The 18,866-nt window shown below is 45.6% G+C and overlaps 1 protein-coding gene across 2 annotated transcripts in view; it reads left to right on the forward strand.

Moving 5' to 3' along the window:
- The first annotated feature begins 296 nt into the window (after positions 1–296).
- Positions 297–18,866, forward strand: part of DOT1L (DOT1 like histone lysine methyltransferase) — a 177,248-nt gene continuing 158,678 nt past the window's right edge. For both annotated transcript variants that reach the window (XM_077271942.1, XM_077271943.1), the window contains exon 1: positions 297–820. In XM_077271942.1, coding sequence (XP_077128057.1) covers positions 449–820 — 372 coding nt within the window. In that variant the 5' untranslated portion in view covers positions 297–448. The remainder of the gene's footprint in view (positions 821–18,866) is intronic.

Consider the following 18,866-nt stretch of genomic DNA (forward strand, 5'->3'; position numbering starts at 1 on the left):
TTACGCGTATTCACACAAGGGCGCCTCGCTGTTTTGCGTTTTTTTTTTAATTTCTGTCATTAAATCTGTAAAAAAACAGAAAAAAAACTGCCAACTTCGGCCCCGACCCTGATGATGGCTGCGCTTCCTGCCAGTCTGCTCCCATGGAGTGACCAGCGCCTTGTGCACACTGCATGCAGCCGGACCGTTACCAGCCAGTGCCCAGTACAGCCAGGAGGCAGCCATTCCCGGGCCTGAGGGAGCGCTCCTTCTCCCTGCACACGAGGACACCCCTGCTAGGCGACTTGGTGCAGTCCACAGGCCGGCCGCACACAGGGTGACCCGTCAGCATTGACTAGGGCTGCGCGCTACACCCGCCGGGTGAGCTCATTAGCGTGGAGCGAGCGGGGGCTCCCCGTGCTGCTGTAGCCAGGCTGGCCTACCCTCTCCTGTGAGGCTAAGGGGCCATATGAGGACACCCCGCCGGATTACTCCGTTCCCTATCGCTAGGCGTGTACCTTGCACGCCCCCTCCCCCCGCCCAGCACACGGTGGTTTGGCCCGGCCCTCGGCTCATTGTTGCTTGGCGCCGGGTCCAAGATGGCGCTGTGAGGCTAGTGAGTGTGAGGAGAAGTGAGCCGCGGACCGGCGGGGAGAGAGCGCCTAGTGCCCGTGCTGGTGGTGACCGTGCTGGTGGTGACCGTGCTGGCTGCCCCCTGCTGTCCAGAGCCGGCGGATTGGGATTAGTATGCTCTCAGGACATGGGCGAGAAGCTGGAACTCAGGCTCAAGTCGCCGGTGGGAGCCGAGCCTGCCATCTACCCCTGGCCGCTGCCTGTTTACGTGAGTTCGGGGCTTGGCACTGTGGGAGGGCCGCAATGTCGGTGGCCGGCGGTGTGCGCGGCTTTGTCCCCCGGCTGGCTGTCCACGTGTGTGTTTGTGCGGCGCTGAGCCCTTCCCGTGTGTGGAGTGGCCACCCCTGTGCTCAGCCCGAGTGGTATGTGCTCAGTGCTGTGGTGTGCCTGACCTTTGCCCTGTGTGCCCAGTGTCAGGCTCCTGCAGACCACATGTCACACCTATACCCTGTCACCGTGGCCACACGCTGTGTGCGGAGCGTGGCTTTGGGCCAGGTGACTGGTAAATATGCTGACAAGTGCAGTCCCAGTCCACACCTCATCCCTCCGGCTCCTGTCACCGGTGACTGGGGCTTCCAAGAAGCCAACTGTATTTTTATCCATTACCGCCTCCGGCTGGCGAAGGGTTAATAAGGCCATGGCTCTCTATTGGCTGGGGAGAAACCTAGCGTTTACCCGCTCGATAGCAACAGTTGCTCCCCCTTCTTCTCCACCACCTTCCCACTGGCCCAGCGCGCGCTAATGTTTTAAAGGGCCAGTGAAGAAACAGGAATTTCTCACTTTGACATGTGGCTTATTAATGCGTTGTCATAGTGTCAGCTAAAATGTCGCGGTTCTGTAATGTCAGCACCTTACTGTGCAGATTCTCCACCCGAGGGTGTTCTATGTTCACGTCTGCCCTGGAGACTCCGAAAAGCCTCTGTCGGAGATCCTGGCATGTTTCTCTGGAGGAATAATGCTGCATGCAATGCTGGGTTCTGTCAAAATGATTGGCACGCTGACAGACTGCTGATGGACCCCTTTATAAGTGATCATGTGACAGATCGGGTCTGATGCCGGTGTGACCAGAGCCTGACACTATGGCCGAGGTGGCTCAAATGTTCAGGTTTCTGAGACAGTCTTGTACATACCTTGTTGCAGTTTTTTTTTATTACATTTCTTGCTTTTTAACAGCCACACATTCTTGACATTGTACAGATTAAAGGGACACTGTCACCCCCTCCAGCCGTTATAAACTAAAAGAGCCACCTTGTGCAGCAGTAATGCTGCAGTCTAACAAGGTGACTCTTTTAGTTTTTGTTGCGGATATTCCCACAATAAAGGTATTTATAATTTTGCTCAAATACCTATCTTTGTACCTGGAGGCGGGTCTGAAGCCTCCTCTTTGAAGCGCCCAACTGCCGTCAGTCATCTCTTCTGGGGCGATTGTCGCCGCCCCCTCAGCGCTGTTTTTGTCCGAAATCCGGCGCCTGCGCTCTGCTCTTCTGCCTGGAGCAGGCGCATAGAGCATTGGCTGTCCTAGCTCTGATGCCGGGTTCCGGTCTGCGCCTGTGCGGGCAGTGCGGCCACCCTGTTACTGAATCCCTGCCCCGCACTGTGCATAATGCATAACACAGTGCGGGGCAGGGATTCAGTAACAGGGTGGCAGACCGGAACCCGGCATCAGAGCTAGGACGGCCAATGCTCTATGCGCCTGCTCCAGGCAGAAGAGCAGAGCGCAGGCGCCGGATTTCGGACGAAAACAGCGCTGAGGGGGCAGCGACAATCGCCCCAGAAGAGATGACTGACGGCAGTTGGGCGCTTCAAAGAGGAGGCTTAAGACCTGCCTCCAGGTACAAAGATAGGTATTTGAGCAAAATTATAAATACCTTTATTGTGGGAATATCAGCAACAAAAACTAAAAGAGGCACCTTGTTAGACTGCAGCATTACTGCTGCACAAGGTGGCTCTTTCAGTTTATAACGGCTGGAGGGGGTGACAGTGTCCCTTTAAGGTTTATAGCATGGCGGGCTCTCCTGCTTGTGTGACATCTCTGAATAGCAGAGCTATAGTATAGGCACAACTTGTGCTGAGCTTTATAACACCTTCAACCATCAGTGGTTTGTTCGGGAGCTTTCACTGGAATCACTATACTTGCATATAGAGAGAACACGGCATGGGCAGTGAGAGCTATGATGTTGGATGAGGGGTGATATTGTGGTTACACAGCACTGACGAGAGCAGCTTTTCAGGAGCTGAGAGAAAGTATAGAGGTAGGAGAGCAGCTAACTGCTATATATATAAATCAATGGGCTGGAGTGAGGTGGCTGGAATCTCAGGAGATAATTTTTCTCCTGGAATGTAGCTACTGTGCACTGTTAGCCAAGGTCTTGTGTTCCATTTCTTTAGAAACAAGCTGTACACTATGTCAGATAAAAGCTCCCTGCTGGAAAATGACAACAAATAGAAAAAGCAAACAAATTGCAAACATGCTTATTTAAATGCTAAAACAATTTTAATAACTTGAGAACACTCTGCTAATTTTCATTTGTTAAGAGACCACTTTCTTTGCAGAATAGTAGTGCTGCTGCAGGTCCCTGACAGCTGGGCATCTACTGGCGCATTCAATGCAGTATATGCATTAGAGTAAGCAGCAATGTCTGATTATTGATCCCTGAGACTGTCATTGCAGGGACACCTTCACTCTTTCAATACTGCAGAGGCAAAAACTCTCAGCACACTACCGATAGTCTGGTATAACCTTCGGCAGCTGGATATAAGCACAGAGCGGCAATGCGATGCCCCAATCCGTTTGTAGCAGCCACTGCTTGATACTGCAGAACAGTTCTTATAGCTCCATTTGATGTGTATGCATCCGTTTACTGATAGGGCTTATGACAGCTCATTAATTGGGGTGCAGGGTATAAGGAGTTAGCCAAGTTGCTCCCTCCGGCCACTCTGATCACTCCCTACTGCTGTGTCTGCGCTTGCAGCAGCGAGTGGGCATAGTGAGAAGCAAGGTATTGAGAAGACAGGACGCTTATATGCTAATGGTAAGTGGCAAGTTTCCTCAGGATGAGAAAAGGCAAATTGAGGATAGGAAGAGGTTAAATCATTGTTCTAAAGTTCTGTCTTCATAAGCACATTGTTCTTGGCCCTCAGTCAGCCATGATGTGCTCGTGAAGATTGACCGTTCGGATCAGCGGCATGGTCGCACCTCTGGTTCGAATTTATGTGCTTTCTCACACTTCTAGCACAGGCACTTTACCTCTACAGTCTGCGAGAAGCGCAGGAGAGCTAGTTTGATCCGACTAAGGCTGCCGTCACACTAGCAGTATTTGGTCAGTATTTTACATCAGTATTTATAGGCCAAAACCAGGAGTGGAACAAATAGAGGAAAAGTATAATAGAAACATATGCTCCACTTCTGCATTTATCACCCACTCCTGGTTTTGGCTTACAAATACTGATGTAAAATACTGACCAAATACTGCTAGTGTGATGGCAGCCTAAGCTGTAAAGAATAGAGCCTGCAAGGTATGCTGGCTTCTTACTTGGGGAAACGTCCACTCTGAGACTATAAGGTGGCTGGTAACTTAGCAACCAGCTTTACACTATAAAGTAAAAATCCCTCTGTTCTTGAGGAGGGGTAAATGGCAAAGTGCTTGTTTTTACAAGCACTTTGTAATTGTACCTATTTAAGAGCTTAAAAAGATCCCATTTGTGATCCTCGCTCACATTACACTAAAGTTAATTATAACGAAGGACTCCAATCCTAACATGTTCATTGATACCAAATGATATACACTCACCGGCCACTTTATTAGGTACACCTGTCCAACTTCTTGTTAACACTTAATTTCTAATCAGCCAATCACATGGCGGCAACTCAGTGCATTTAGGCATGTAGACATGGTCAAGACAATCTCCTGCAGTTCAAACCGAGCATCAGTATGGGGAAGAAAGGTGATTTGAGTGCCTTTGAACGTGGCATGGTTGTTGGTGCCAGAAGGGCTGGTCTGAGTATTTCAGAAACTGCTGATCTACTGGGATTTTCACGCACAACCATCTCTAGGGTTTACAGAGAATGGTCCGAAAAAGAAAAAAAATCCAGTGAGCGGCAGTTCTGTGGGCGGAAATGCCTTGTTGATGCCAGAGGTCAGAGGAGAATGGGCAGACTGGTTCGAGCTGATAGAAAGGCAACAGTGACTCAAATCGCCACCCGTTACAACCAAGGTAGGCCTAAGAGCATCTCTGAACGCACAGTGCGTCGAACTTTGAGGCAGATGGGCTACAGCAGCAGAAGACCACACCGGGTACCACTCCTTTCAGCTAAGAACAGGAAACTGAGGCTACAATTTGTACAAGCTCATCGAAATTGGACAGTAGAAGATTGGAAAAACGTTGCTTGGTCTGATGAGTCTCGATTTCTGCTGCGACATTCGGATGGTAGGGTCAGAATTTGGCGTAAACAACATGAAAGCATGGATCCATCCTGCCTTGTATGGAGCATCTTTGGGATGTGCAGCCGACAAATCTGCGGCAACTGTGTGATGCCATCATGTCAATATGGACCAAAATCTCTGAGGAATGCTTCCAGCACCTTGTTGAATCTATGCCACGAAGAATTGAGGCAGTTCTGAAGGCAAAAGGGGGTCCAACCCGTTACTAGCATGGTGTACCTAATAAAGTGGCCGGTGAGTGTATGTAGTCAGATGACTTTGGGCCATCGTCTGGAACAGTTATCCATGATGACGGTTTCAGCTGACATACAAAAGTTCTTTCACACAATTCACTCTTTAATAGTACATTCCCAGAAAGCTATATCCTTGTTCATCACGTGTTACTGAATAAACTCCTTTAGTTTGAGGGGCTGCTACTGACAATATGGCCAGAAAAATGGTATCACTGAAATGAATGATAGTTGAAGCCAAGCAGAGGTGCACCTTCCCACGTAATTGTTTGCCATTGATCTCTGCCCTTTTTTGGCTCTGTCAGGCCATAGCTGACAATATAGAGAGGTGCAGGGATGGTGGGAAAGTGCACTGAACTGTTTGGCCATACCCAGGGTGCACTGAGCACCTTGACTTACCGTAGTTGGAACACAGTGAGCTGACAGTTCTTTTAATCATCAGCGTTCCTAATGTACATGGCCACTTCTAGGATGATCCACCCAGTTCTATAGTTTGTAAAAGCCCTCCTCTTATCACAGGCAGGATTATAATAATGCTAGAAAGATAACACATAGCCACCTCCTTCTGGGCAGAACATGGAGCCTGCCTAGAAAATCCTCCCATAGATGTTGAGTATTCTCTAGACTTTTGCTTTCTGTGCTTCATGTAGCTGCTGTAGAATATATGTATATGCTGTTGAGTTCAGCCCTGCGAGATGGCTGCCTCCATAATCATGTACAGAACATGAGTAATTAGTTGATGAAATATGGAATATATATCACTTTTAGGTCTGGTTTCAGGGTCAATGACCTCAGGTGTCCTGACACAAACTTGACAGTCTTGTATAAGCCCATGAGGCTGGTCAGGTCAGGCACTCCACAACCAGTCTCTACTCAGACCATGAATTTTGGATGTGTGCAACTGGCTTAACTGGTAATCATCACTGAAAATGAATCTAGGTGATAAGTCAAGCATTTTTTTTTTATGGTGTCCCCTCTAAAGCAGAAAAACTCAGCTTGTAAATGTAATCAGGCTAGGGCTACACATCAATTCTCAAACAAATACCAGAATTTTGAAATTTACCAGCAATGGCATCTAAACTTTATATAGCTTCCGACTTGACCTTCATTGAAGTATATGAGGGCAAAGTCACAACCGAATGTTAAACAGCGTTGTGATTCTTAGGGTAAGTCTCCACGGTACGGATGGGCGGCGGTATCGCCGCAGCGGCGAAGCCGCTCGGCGCTAAGCCCCGCCCCCTTAATGGGACGCGATCATGCCGGATGTGTTAACTCTTCACATCCGGGATGATCGCTCTCTCCCATAGGGCCCTGTGATATGCCTTGCGGGGACGCTGCGTCCCCGCAAGGTGTACGGGCATGCTGCGATCTGAAAAGACGCGCAGCATGTCCGTAGTCGCAGGGCCGCCGCGTGCGGGTTTCCACGCATAGTGGAGACAGGATTTCATCAAATCCCCTCCACTATGCAGGAACATCTGGACGCTGCTTGTTTGACGCTGCAGCGCTGCGCAGCGTCAAACAAGCAGCGTTTCCTGAACGTGGAAACATACCCTTATGTCAGTTGTGTAGGTGGCAGCACAACGCAATTGGTTTTTAGCCAGGGGTGCAAGAGACAGGACTTGGGGCAATGAGACAACCTATTTAAAAGGAATCTGCCTGCAGGATCAACCCTCCTAAGCAGTCTAATATGGCCATGTAGATCATATGAAGCTGATTAACATGATACCTAGATATCTGTGATCTGATTCTCGAGAAATTCACATTTTTCTTGTACATAAATGAGCTGTTCTGGGCCGGACACTTATCTCCACGAGAACCTGCTGCCAGGGATTATTATATATGAAGGGAGAGTTATCAGTGTGAGACATGTAATAACCAACTGTCTATAACTAACAGAACCTTAGAGCGGAGTTTTGTGTCAGATCACAAACACATCTGTAATTGTAACTCTCCTCTCATAGTGCTGTCAAGTTCTTCTTCAGTACTGTGCCTGATTGTAACTTTTTTAGCTTCCATCTCACAGCCAGCCTGTGTGAGGAAAGGGAATACAGCAAAACGTTGTGGATTCGTGTGCGGAGTTTTCTGAACCTTTTTTGAAAAATCCGCATTTCCAGTGTTTTTTTTGTACGGATTTCACCTGCTGTTTTACACCTGCGGATTCCTATTGAGGAGCAGGTGTAAAACGCTGCGGAATCCGTACAATGAATTGATATGCTGTGGCAAATACAAAGCAGTGTTTCCGCGCGGTATTTTCCGCACCATGGGCACTGCGGATTTGGTTTTCCATAGGTTTACATGGTACTGTAAACCTGATGGAAAACTGCTGCGAAACTGTAGCGGCCAATCCGCTGCGGATCCGCAGGCAAATCCGCACCGGAAAACGCTGCGGGTTGGGCGCTGCGTACATCCGCAGCATCTAGATGTTACAGCATAGTGGATGGGATTTCAAGAAATCCCATTTCCACTATGCGCGCCGAGACTCCCGTGGATCACCTGTGGAGACGGACATGCGGCGCGTCTTTCCAGACCGCAGCATGTCAATTTGTCTTGTGGTGACTCGAGTCTCCTCAAGAAAAATGTCACCCATTCAGTGTATTGGACACGGTGAATCCGCACGGTACAATGAACACGCGTGGAATTACCTGCTTTCAAAAACCGGCAGCGCTTTGTATGCAGCGGACATGTGCTGCGTCCAAAGTGCTGACGATTACTGACTGTGTGCATATACCCTTAGGAGTATCTCCTGTGCATTGGTAGCAGATGTTTATTTTCACTCTCGCCACATTATGGCTTTATACAGGTAATAGGTTATACTGTTTAAGGAGTAGAGATGAGCGAGCACTAAAATGCTGTCAGCACAGGATGACTGTTCAAAAGACGTCTCACTACTCTGTGCTTCCCGGCAGGGTAAATTATTTAAACCTGTCACCAGAAATGCTGTTAACCTGCAGATATCCAGTTAATCTGCAAGTTAACAGCGTTGTTATGCTGTTCTGTGCCTGTACGTAGCCAAATGCAATGCCAGCATTCAGTTTCAGTCATAGGGACGGGGGGTAGCACTGGTTCAGTCACTGATCTGAGTATAGAGAGTATAGAGAGTGGTTGCTGTATCTGTGCCCCCGGCGGTTACAGTGGTCGCTTTGTACTCTGAGCAGTGACTGAATCCGGATAAAGATAATTTTCTCCCCATTGCATTCGGTTGCGTGCAGATGCCAGGCAGCATAACGCTATTAACCTGCAGGTTTACTCCATATCTGCAGGTTAATAGCATTATTTCTGGTGACAGGTTCCCTTTAAGTGCACCTTTCCACCTGCTTGTTTTCCCTCTGTCTCCACTCCCCCACTACTTTGATGGAGCCAGACAAGGGATAGATGGAAGCCAAGTCTGTAGAAAGGTGTATTTAAATGATTGGTCCTGCCATGAAGCATCGGTGAATTGAACACCGTGAATAGAGCAATGTTGTCCCATCTCACTACGCGGTTAGGTGGCCATTCTTGGGTACTGCAGCTCAGCTTGTGTTTGTACGTCCACTATGCAGCGTACAGAGCTGTGACTTTTCCCCTATGTACATTGGTCACATTGGGTCCGCACTGAAGCAGAAAAAAAGTTTATCAGTGGGGTGCTGAGTGTTGGAACCCCAGTAATCGGATATTGGTGACCTATCCTAAGGGTAGGTCATTAATACCGTAAAGCTGGGAAATCCCTTTGAATTTTGACTTCAAAAAGTGTTCTTATAAGAGTGATTCTGTCTTTGACTCAGAATCACGCTTCAGGGAGAAGAGCTAACATGAGTAATTGTGGCATGTGGGTGCCTACAACCAAAAGCTACTGCTAAGATAAAGCTCTTCATGATAAAGGCACAACTCCTACTACTTGAATTGTTGAGCTGGAGGGGGTGGGGGCATGCCACCTTGCACACCCACATAAAACCACACCCTACTATGGTATCTTAGAAAGCTTTCACAAACTAAGCTTTAAGAAGGAGCTGTCATAAATGTCACAAACCTCATACTTCCTGAATCACAAAAGCATTTTACTGAACGTAATCCTAAAACATTCCTTTCATGGGAAACTCTTAACCAGCAGTTTTCATTGTATAAAAAGGTAGAGATGCATTGTAATGTTCATTGGTTTTCAATTCCCAACTATATTCAAGATGTTTCGGAGGAATACACAAGTATTAGCGTTGTCATGTGTATTAAAGTCTGACCTGCACCCCTCCCGTCACCTGAAAATGCATATTGAGCTAGCTGTACAGTCCCTATATAAAAAAACAAAACAAAAAACAGTGTATATTTTAGTGTTACAGAGAAAATGACTTGTGTTCAATCTTAATGAGGTGCACCCAATGAGTGTTTTTGGGCTCCACCCCTCTCCCCTTTCTGGTCCAGACCAAGTGCTGCCTGCGTCCACCGGCATGTGTACATGCTGACACGGTACATAGGGCTTGGCCCACTCGGTATAAGGGGTGGGGAACATGCAAAATATGGGGCAGAACGGTGCACTGAAGCCCCTCCATTAGCATTGGAAATAATGTTCTCAGACCCTGAGCCACTAAAATCTACAGTACTAGTATAATTAGGGCTGAGCTATACCATACAGTTAGTTAATATGGGTTTTGGGGGTGAAAATCCTTTTAAAAGGGCTGTTCCTGACTCGAGGTTAATTCCACAATGTAATAGAATACTGAGAGAAGCTGATGAGAGTTGTCGGCACCAGGGTTGTGGAGTCGGTAAGCCACAGTTGCGACTCCGACTCCTGGATTTTATCAGGTTCCGACTCCGACTCCTTCATAAATGGCCAATTCGTAACAATAAATTTACTGTTGTAAAATATTAACATCGTGCTTATTCAGTTTCTCACCATCATATAAGTAATCAGACCACTTAGAGCAAAAACTATATTTATTAGAATACAATTAGAATATAGCAAATAACTTTTATAAACTTTTCTAAACTCTTGTAAGTAAATATGCAATAAACACTGTTATGCAGTTAATAAGAAGAAATCTATGAATTTGTCCTCAGAAAAAGTATTGCCTCTGTCAGATCCTCCTTCATGGATGCCCTCAAATCTGATCTAATTATTTTGAGAGCAGAGAACAACGTCTCTACACTAACTTGGGTTGGTGGCAAAGCAGTAACCACTCGGGCAACATCTCTGACAATGTCAGGATACAGAGGAATCGCTTGTTGCACCGTTATTTTTGATGAACGGTCAAATTTCTCAATTTCTTTTAGTGCACATGAAAAATTCTGCTGAAATGTACTGGCTGTGTTCTTTGATGGGGATGACTCTTCTTCTATGCGGGAATGCTTTGCACGGTCCTTGTGATCCAAATATTTTTCGAAATTAAATTCTTCATCAGTTGATTAGGGTGAAGATGTGGCAGGACGACCAAATTCTTCTTGTTCCTCCTGACTGTTCTGCAACCCTTTCATCCTTACTGCTATTTCAAACAGAGCTTAAACAGAGAGTAAAGTGAAAGCACAGCACAGCTGTGACGTCACCGCTGTGCTCTGCTTTCACTTTCTGGCCGGCAGTCAGTCAGTGCGGGAAGCAGACTGCAAGGGACCTGACGGACACCGGAATGTGAGTATGTACTGTTTTTTTTTTTTTTACATTTACGATGGTAACCAGGGTAAACATCGGGTTACTAAGCGCGGCCCTGCGCTTAGTAACCCGATATTTACCCTGGTTACAAGTGAAAGCATCGCTGGATCGGTGTCACACACACCGATCCAGCGATGACAGCGGGAGATCCAGCGACGAAATAAAGTTTCAAACGATCTGCTACGACGTACGATTCTCAGCAGGGTCCCTGATCGCCGCTGCGTGTCAGACACAGCGATATCGTATGGATATCGCTGGAACGTCATGGATCGTGCCGTCGTAGCGATCAAAGTGCCAATGTGAGACGGTACCCTAAGAAATGTTTCTATCTCCAGCAGAACTGCTTATCACTGTTGTTCATAGTTTGATAGAACATATATATGTGAGTAACATTTATCAAATTCATATGAAAGTTCAATTATGAAATATTAATACATTTTTTTAAATCTGGAGTCGGTACATTTCTACCGACTCCGACTCCAACCAAAACTAACTCCGACTCCACAGCCCTGGTCGGCACATGACCACCCATATGCCAGTCGCATGCTGCCCGTCATTGGCAGTCAGTGAAAATGCCCTGATGGGTCAGCAAATCTACAGTCAGCGACTGCACAAATTTACGTCAAGCCCAGAAAACCGCCTTTAATGTCAGTGATCATTATTAGCTATATTTTTATATAGATGTAGGCTTGAAGAAAATAAAAAGATAATGTGGCATCATGTTGCCCTTTGGGGCTGCCGATCGGTCTCCTAGCATTCTATGCATGTTCAACATGGGGCAAAAACGTAATAAGTATGGGCCATCTTCTGGGAAACGCGTACACGTGGATTTCTCCTAATGATCACGTCCAATGAAAGCCTGTGGTGCCCTACTGCCCAAATTTATACTGCGCAGTAAGTATTTACCAGACCTCATTGTATGGAGGAGTGCAGGATATTGTGCTGTCCTATACAGTCCTATATATCCCCCTGCGGAGTCATCTGGCATAGAGCATACCATAACTGTGGACTGCCGGTGTTTTGTGATGCATATGTTGCTACAATGTATTAGTATCAGGTCTTGTCTGTTACTGATTTAGCTCCCAGTGGATTTTACCGATTTCTCTCTGTGGGGGGAAATGTGATGAATGCCTGAGTCCATGTCATACAAACATGGCTTTAGTCAGCCATTATTCTTACTCTTGATGTCCCTCCTCAATGCTTGAGTGCCTTACAGTGGTTGTCTTTATGGGACAACCTTATTAACGGGAACATACCCGTTAATAATAATAATAATAATAATAATAATAATAATAATAATCTTTATTTTTATATAGCGCTAACATATTCCGCAGCGCTTTACAGTTTGCACACATTATCATCGCTGTCCCCGATGGGGCTCACAATCTAAATTCCATATCAGTATGTCTTTGGAATGTGGGAGATTCATTATGTTTGAACCATGTGCAGCATAAATCGGAGCCTGACTACGTGATTGCAGCCAGGTATGTGCTACTCGGAAATCCCGCCTTTTAGAGAAAGCAGATTGAGTAGTCCGCTGGGCACGATAGGGACAGACACGACTAGTCTGGTCGGACCCAGGACAACTTCTCAAGACCGTGCTCTAGGTGATTGACAGGTCTCGCCCATCGTCTACATACAATGAGATCTGTCAGTTACCTGGGGTGGGGAGAGGCCGGCCAGGGGCTTTTCAAACCCTGAAAACATGCATAATTACAATTAACGTTGCCCGTGACAGCCTGTATCTACTGCCAGGTTCCCTTTTAGTAGGTATCTCCTCACCATTATTGTATCACAATCATTGGGTAGGTCGTAAAGTATTCCATTTGTTTGCGGTTAAGATAATCTACTGAACAGTTCTGCTCTTTCCTTATCCATCATGGCCGCACCTCGTTTTGATAGTGTATACCAATGTGCCAGTTCACATAATAAGCCCTAGGCTGCTGGCCACACTTCTTCAGTTCTCTTCATAGCTGCTACAGAACAGATTATATAACTCAAAACCACAAAAGGAAGCAGAAAAGTGTGAAAAATATATAAAAATTTGGAAAATTTTATTAATACAATTATACTCAGAAAATACAGTTAAAAACAGAGAGAAGTAACACTAAGTGATCTAAGTGAGCACAGCACCAGGGATAAGAAATAATTCCAATTGTAGAGATAATGAATAATGCATAGAGTAATATGCTGCTAAAGCAATGGAACACCTACAGATAAAGGTGCTACCCTACCCTAGGATGGTATGGAGAGTATGGGGCTAGAGTCTGACTTGATAGTAAACATAATTCAAATAGATATTAATTAGCCCAGTGGCGATATACCTCAGTAGGTATAGACATAGCAGACACAATTAGGAGAGGAGTTCCAAGGAGAAAGCAGAGTGTAAGCATCAATAAGAAATATTACCTGGTGCTGGGCAGTGACCAAACCCCAATGCGTGTTTCGCGTCGGCTTTGGGGGGAGTGCACAGATTAATAGCACCAACAAAGGGGACACGTGGAAGCAAACAGTTTTTTTAAAAATTTTTTTATGTAAGTACCACTATATATTCAAAACTGCTATTACAAGCCTTTTAGGACTTCGTATGGACATGTCTCATGAGATAACCACTTCATTGCAGTTTATAGAAATGGCTAAAATAAAGTCAAGCTGGAAGGTGTTCAAGTGTTTTTTTTAGTATTTTCCTATGTTTAGGATGCAGTCCTACTGTAGTATTGTGATAGCCCCCTAAGCTGGGTTATCATGTAAATACAGCAGTTTTAGAAAACAATGGCATAAACTGCACCAAAGCTGTAACGTGTTCATGCTTCCTTCAGATTTAAAAGGGTTTGTCCAGCCACAAGAAATTGGTGCCCTAACTCTAGGATGGGTCATCATTCTCAGATTGATGGGGGTCTGATATTCTCTATGGGACTGCTAGAAATTGGGTTGCACACTTCCCTGCAGATTTGCTGAGGATCATTTGTCATTGGGGCTCAGCATTTTACCTTACAAAATGCTGCACTGCCTTCTGTGATACTTTAGGCCAGATTAGTGACTGTGACTTTGGAGTCCAAACGCAGATATGAACTTAGACTTAGATTATGGCATCCTAAATGGAATGGCTAAAATAATGTAGTCCTCTGCATCCAGCTGAACCAATGTAAGAGCAAATTAAAGTTGTACTTCACATACATCAGTGATGAACCACCCAATAATATGCGCTCCTAGCTAGATCCCTGCTGGGTAATCTTGGCAAATGTCTGGCTTCAGTTTCTTGTTGTGGTGACCAGAGATTACTGTGAAACGGCTATAGATGTGACAAGTAATGGGTGCTAACATGGTCCTTGCCTCACTTGTACCAGGTCTACAGTGAGAAACATGATGGAATTTTGGTGGAGGCAGCCTACCCGTTGTAGTGGCCCCTGGTGCCTCTTTGTGCCCATGCGTTATGGCTAGTTTTTTTTTTTTTTTTTTTAATGCGGTAAATTTTCGATTAGAGTTGAGCATCTCAGGATTCACTAATATAACACTCTTTCCAGTAAAATACAGTTATGTTGTGTTGGTGTAAATTACATATTATCAGTGAGTAATTAACACTTTTGTGTGTTTAAAGTAACCGGTCTCTGCCTCTTCTTGTAATTGCCTCCGTGTTTCACATCTTGTGAAATGACAGGAATCTAACATTTTAGAGATGTGGATACTAATGAAACCTTGTTCTGCTTCACGCGGTGTTGCTGGTATATGAACATGGGGGTATTGTACCACAATAGGATCTGAGCATGGACAGCCATAAAGGGGATTTCTGGAACTCTTACATTGATGGCCTATCCTCGATGATAGATGAATGGTTAAGGTCGTTGTTGGTCTGACTCCTAGCTTCTCCGCCGATCAGCTGATTGAAGGGGTTGTAGTGAGCGCGGTCTCCTTCATTACTTACCAGGCACGTCTCTGTACATTTTGTAACCGGTACAGCCTCTACAACATTGGTATAACCATGCCCAGTGGTGCGATTTAGTGGAGAGCTGGAGTCTGATAGACCCCCAGTAATCTGATATTGGAAGCCTAGAAAACCACTTGGGCCATGTTCACACGTTCAGTGCTTGGTCAGTATTTTCCATCAGTATCTGTAAGGAAAAGCCAGGAGTGGATGATAAATCCAGAAGTGGTGATGTGTTTCTATTATACTTCTCCTCTGGCTGTTCCACTCCTGGTTTTGGCCTCACAGTAAGTAATTTGTCACCAGATTTGGACAAATGAATGTTAAATGCATTATGTGTGTACTCTTGTGTTTTCCGGTGATCGTGAGTGGGTTAATGTGCCTGCTATTGCGCCAGCATTCTTGGTAAACTTGTTTAGGCACTGCTGCTTTAGTGTTGGCATAGGTTGGGCACACCCAGTACAGCTATTTACACACATGGCACCCTGCACACCCTCACAACCCTTGTGTGGGGTGCCCTGTTATTAGAGGGGAAGTGAAGGAACTGAGAAGGTACATTGATGGTGTCTGCGGAGCTGACAGATCACCTGCTGATGGCCTCCCTTAAAATGTTTTTCTTTTATTACTGCAAATGTATTGGAATATTAATTACAATAGGAAAATCTCCTATTTTTATAGGACTTGAAATGTAAATGACATTCTGTTTCTGGCATCTCAGTGGGATTGTACCTTGTAGCTTATTAGATTTTACTGTAAAGTAACTTGTAATAAGCCTCAGACATTATGTCTGTAATGCGTGTACCCACTTGAATAACGCAAATGATTAAGGATAACTTGATGACACAGTAGGTTAGTCAGCCACATCAGAAACGCCTAGTGAGTCATCCCTGTGATACAGAGCTGCCATCGTCACCTGCAGCAGCCCATGGCTGAGAGATCGAGCATGGCTGCTGCGTCACCCATTTCCTCTTTTCCACTCCTGTTTGTAGGAGCTCAGGGAGTACTGCTATTGGAACAGGAAACCTGGAAATGAAGGTTTATATTAGAGGTTGCCCAGGCTCGGGACATGAGTCTGCTTTTGCTCTGTGACTGCTGAATTTTGACACTGCAGTATGCACGCTGTCAAGATTACCCAGTATTGCCAGCGCAAGTGGGCAGTAACTGGACAGCATATATGCGATTTTCATACTTGCGGTCAAGTGTCAACTAGATTGATCTGTCTTCTCAAGTCTCTTCGGTTGAGTCATGTGACCATCCGTTCTCCGCACCAATAACAAGGACTTGTCCCCAGGCTGAACCATTCCTTTTATGGGAACCAGTCAGTAAGATCTGTCCACCCTGTATATCCCCCCCCCCCTTACATGATTTTTTTTCTTTTGTTGAGTTTTTGAGCAGAAACTCTAATAGGAAAAAAGAAAAACGGGTTTCTCTAGCAAATAATTCTGTATTAAAACCCGTTAAAGGGAACCTGTCACCCCCCCCCCCCCCCCCCCCGAGGGCCTATTACAGTAAAAGAGCCACCTTCAGTAGCACTAAGGCTGCATTCTGTGAAGGTGGCTCTTATGTTTATTATCCCTAGGAATGCTGAAATAATGAGTTTTATACATTTCCCGCCATACCTATATTGAGTCAGGGAGGTATGTCTTCTCCCCCTGACTCAACCGCCTTGCAGCCGTCCATCATCCCACCGGGCGCCGCCTCCTCTGTAATGACGTCACTGGCGCCTTCGTGTAGCGGAGGCCCCAGATCCTGCCCCGCAGTGTGTTATGAAATATTCACACTGCCGGACTGGGAATCTGGCGCCTGCGCAGTGGAGTGGGTCACCGTGCTCCATTGAAGATAGTGCCGAAGTCTCGTGAGTCTTCACAAATCTCGTGAGTCTTCACAAATCTCGTGAGTCTTCACAAATCTCGTGAGTCTTCACAAATCTCGTGAGTCTTCACAAATCTCGTGAGTCTTCACAAATCTCGTGAGCCTTCACAAATCTCGCGAGACTTCGGCACTATCTTCAATAGAGTACGGTGACCCACTCCACTGCGCAGGCGCCAGATTTCCAGTCCGGCAGTGTGAATACCTCATAACACTCAGCGGGGCGGGATCTGGTGCCTCCGCTACACAAAGGCGCCAGTGACATCACGACAGCGGATGCGGCTCCCGGAGGACAGAGCGGGATGATGGACAGCTTCGTGGCGGTTGAGTCGGGGAGAAAACATACCTCCCTGACTCAGAGGTATGGCGGGAAATTTATAAAAGTCATTATTTCAGCGTTCCTAGGGGTAATAAACATAAGAGCCACTTTCACAGAATTCAGCCTTAGTGCTTCTGAAGGTGGCTCTTTTACTTTAATAGGCCCGGGGGGTGGGGGGGTGGTGACCGGTTCCCTTTAAGTGTATTCATAGCTCACTATCTGCCATGTGCCAGGCAAGGAAATCGGACATTAACCCATAATGACCGCCAATACATATTTTTGCTAGCATCCCCATACAGGTGACAATAGAGCAGATGTAGGCTGTACACTATAGCTGACAACTTGCTGCATCAGCCACCATCAGTGTTTGCACCTTCCATATCTGTTAAACCCTTTAGTTGCTGCTGTCAATAGTGACTACATCATATAAATGGTTGAGTATGGGGGCTTCCACTTTAATCTCATCGACACTGTGAGATTATGATTGTGTGGTCCTGATGTTTGCCATGGCAGTTCACGGCCAAATAGCGGCCTTAGAATCTGCGGACTACAGTGCCTTGTTCAGAAGTTACTGACTTTTACATGGTAAAAATACAGTTTTTCATTTCTGTCGTGTCACTTTTAATTAATAACTTAATCACCTGAAGGGTTAATAAACTACCTGACTTCATTTTTCAATATGTCCGGGGGTCCTGTTTTTAAAATGGTATTACTTTTGGGGGGTTTCAAATCTATAACGCCTCCAAAGTCACTTCAAACCTGCATAGGTCCCTAAAAAAAATAAATTTTGTTAATTTCTTAGAAAAAAAATGAAAAATTACGCTACATTTTTAAACCTTCTAAAATGCTAACCTAATAAAATAACATTTTACAAATGGTGCTGATGTAAAGCCGACATGTGGGAAATGTTTTTCTGTAGTATGAATTATCTGGATTAAATGAATAATAATTCAAAGCTTGAAAAGTGCAAATTTTTTACATTTTTTTTGTCAAATTTCGGATATTTTTTTATAAATAAACACAAAATATATCGACCTAAATTTATCATTATCATAAATTATAATATCTCACAAAAAAAATATCTCAAGATCACTGGGATTTGTTGACGCATTCCAGAGTTATTACCACATAAAGTGACAATGGTCAGATTTCACAAATTTGGCCCGGTCACTATGGGGATGTTATCAAAGGGATTAACAGGTACAGATGAGCGTATATTCTCTTATGCAAGAAAATCTCGTCAATTATGCTGATCGCAGTGTAATCCGATTCTTTCGGATGATTAGAGTATGGAGAAAAAAAATTACACACATCCCATACTTGGTCACATGGCCGCCCTTCCCAGAGAATCCTCAGAGCACACAATGTGAGGAGTCACACAGACTGACTGCAGGCTTGTAGTTTTAGCCCGTACAACCCCTTTAACACCTTTACGTCCAATGGCGGACATAACATGTAATGAGAGGGTGGCCGTTCACGCACAAGGACGCGTTATGTCTGTCATGACTTTGAACTGTCACTGTGTGTAAACGTCACTGTCAGCTGTGAGGCAGGGGAAGAGGTGAGGGCACCCCTGCTGTCGGGACCCCCACCCAGATCGCTGTGATCGGTCACTCAATCTGAAATATCAGCAGCTCAACCCAGCCAGTGGCCTAGCTTCTGCACAAACAACTGTAGCTGTGTCAGCGCCGCCCCTGACTGTGAACCCCCTAAATGCTGTGATTGAGCGCGATCACAACATTCAGGAGGCAAGCAGAGGGTCTGGAGTTCCATCTGCCTTCATGACGACCCCCTGGTCACCAAGATACAGAAAACTTCTGAGACCATGTCTCAGAAGCTTTCAGTATAGGTATAATGC

Source organism: Ranitomeya variabilis, chromosome 1 (assembly GCF_051348905.1).
Source record: "Ranitomeya variabilis isolate aRanVar5 chromosome 1, aRanVar5.hap1, whole genome shotgun sequence".
In the NCBI taxonomy this organism is placed as follows: Eukaryota; Metazoa; Chordata; class Amphibia; order Anura; family Dendrobatidae; genus Ranitomeya; species Ranitomeya variabilis.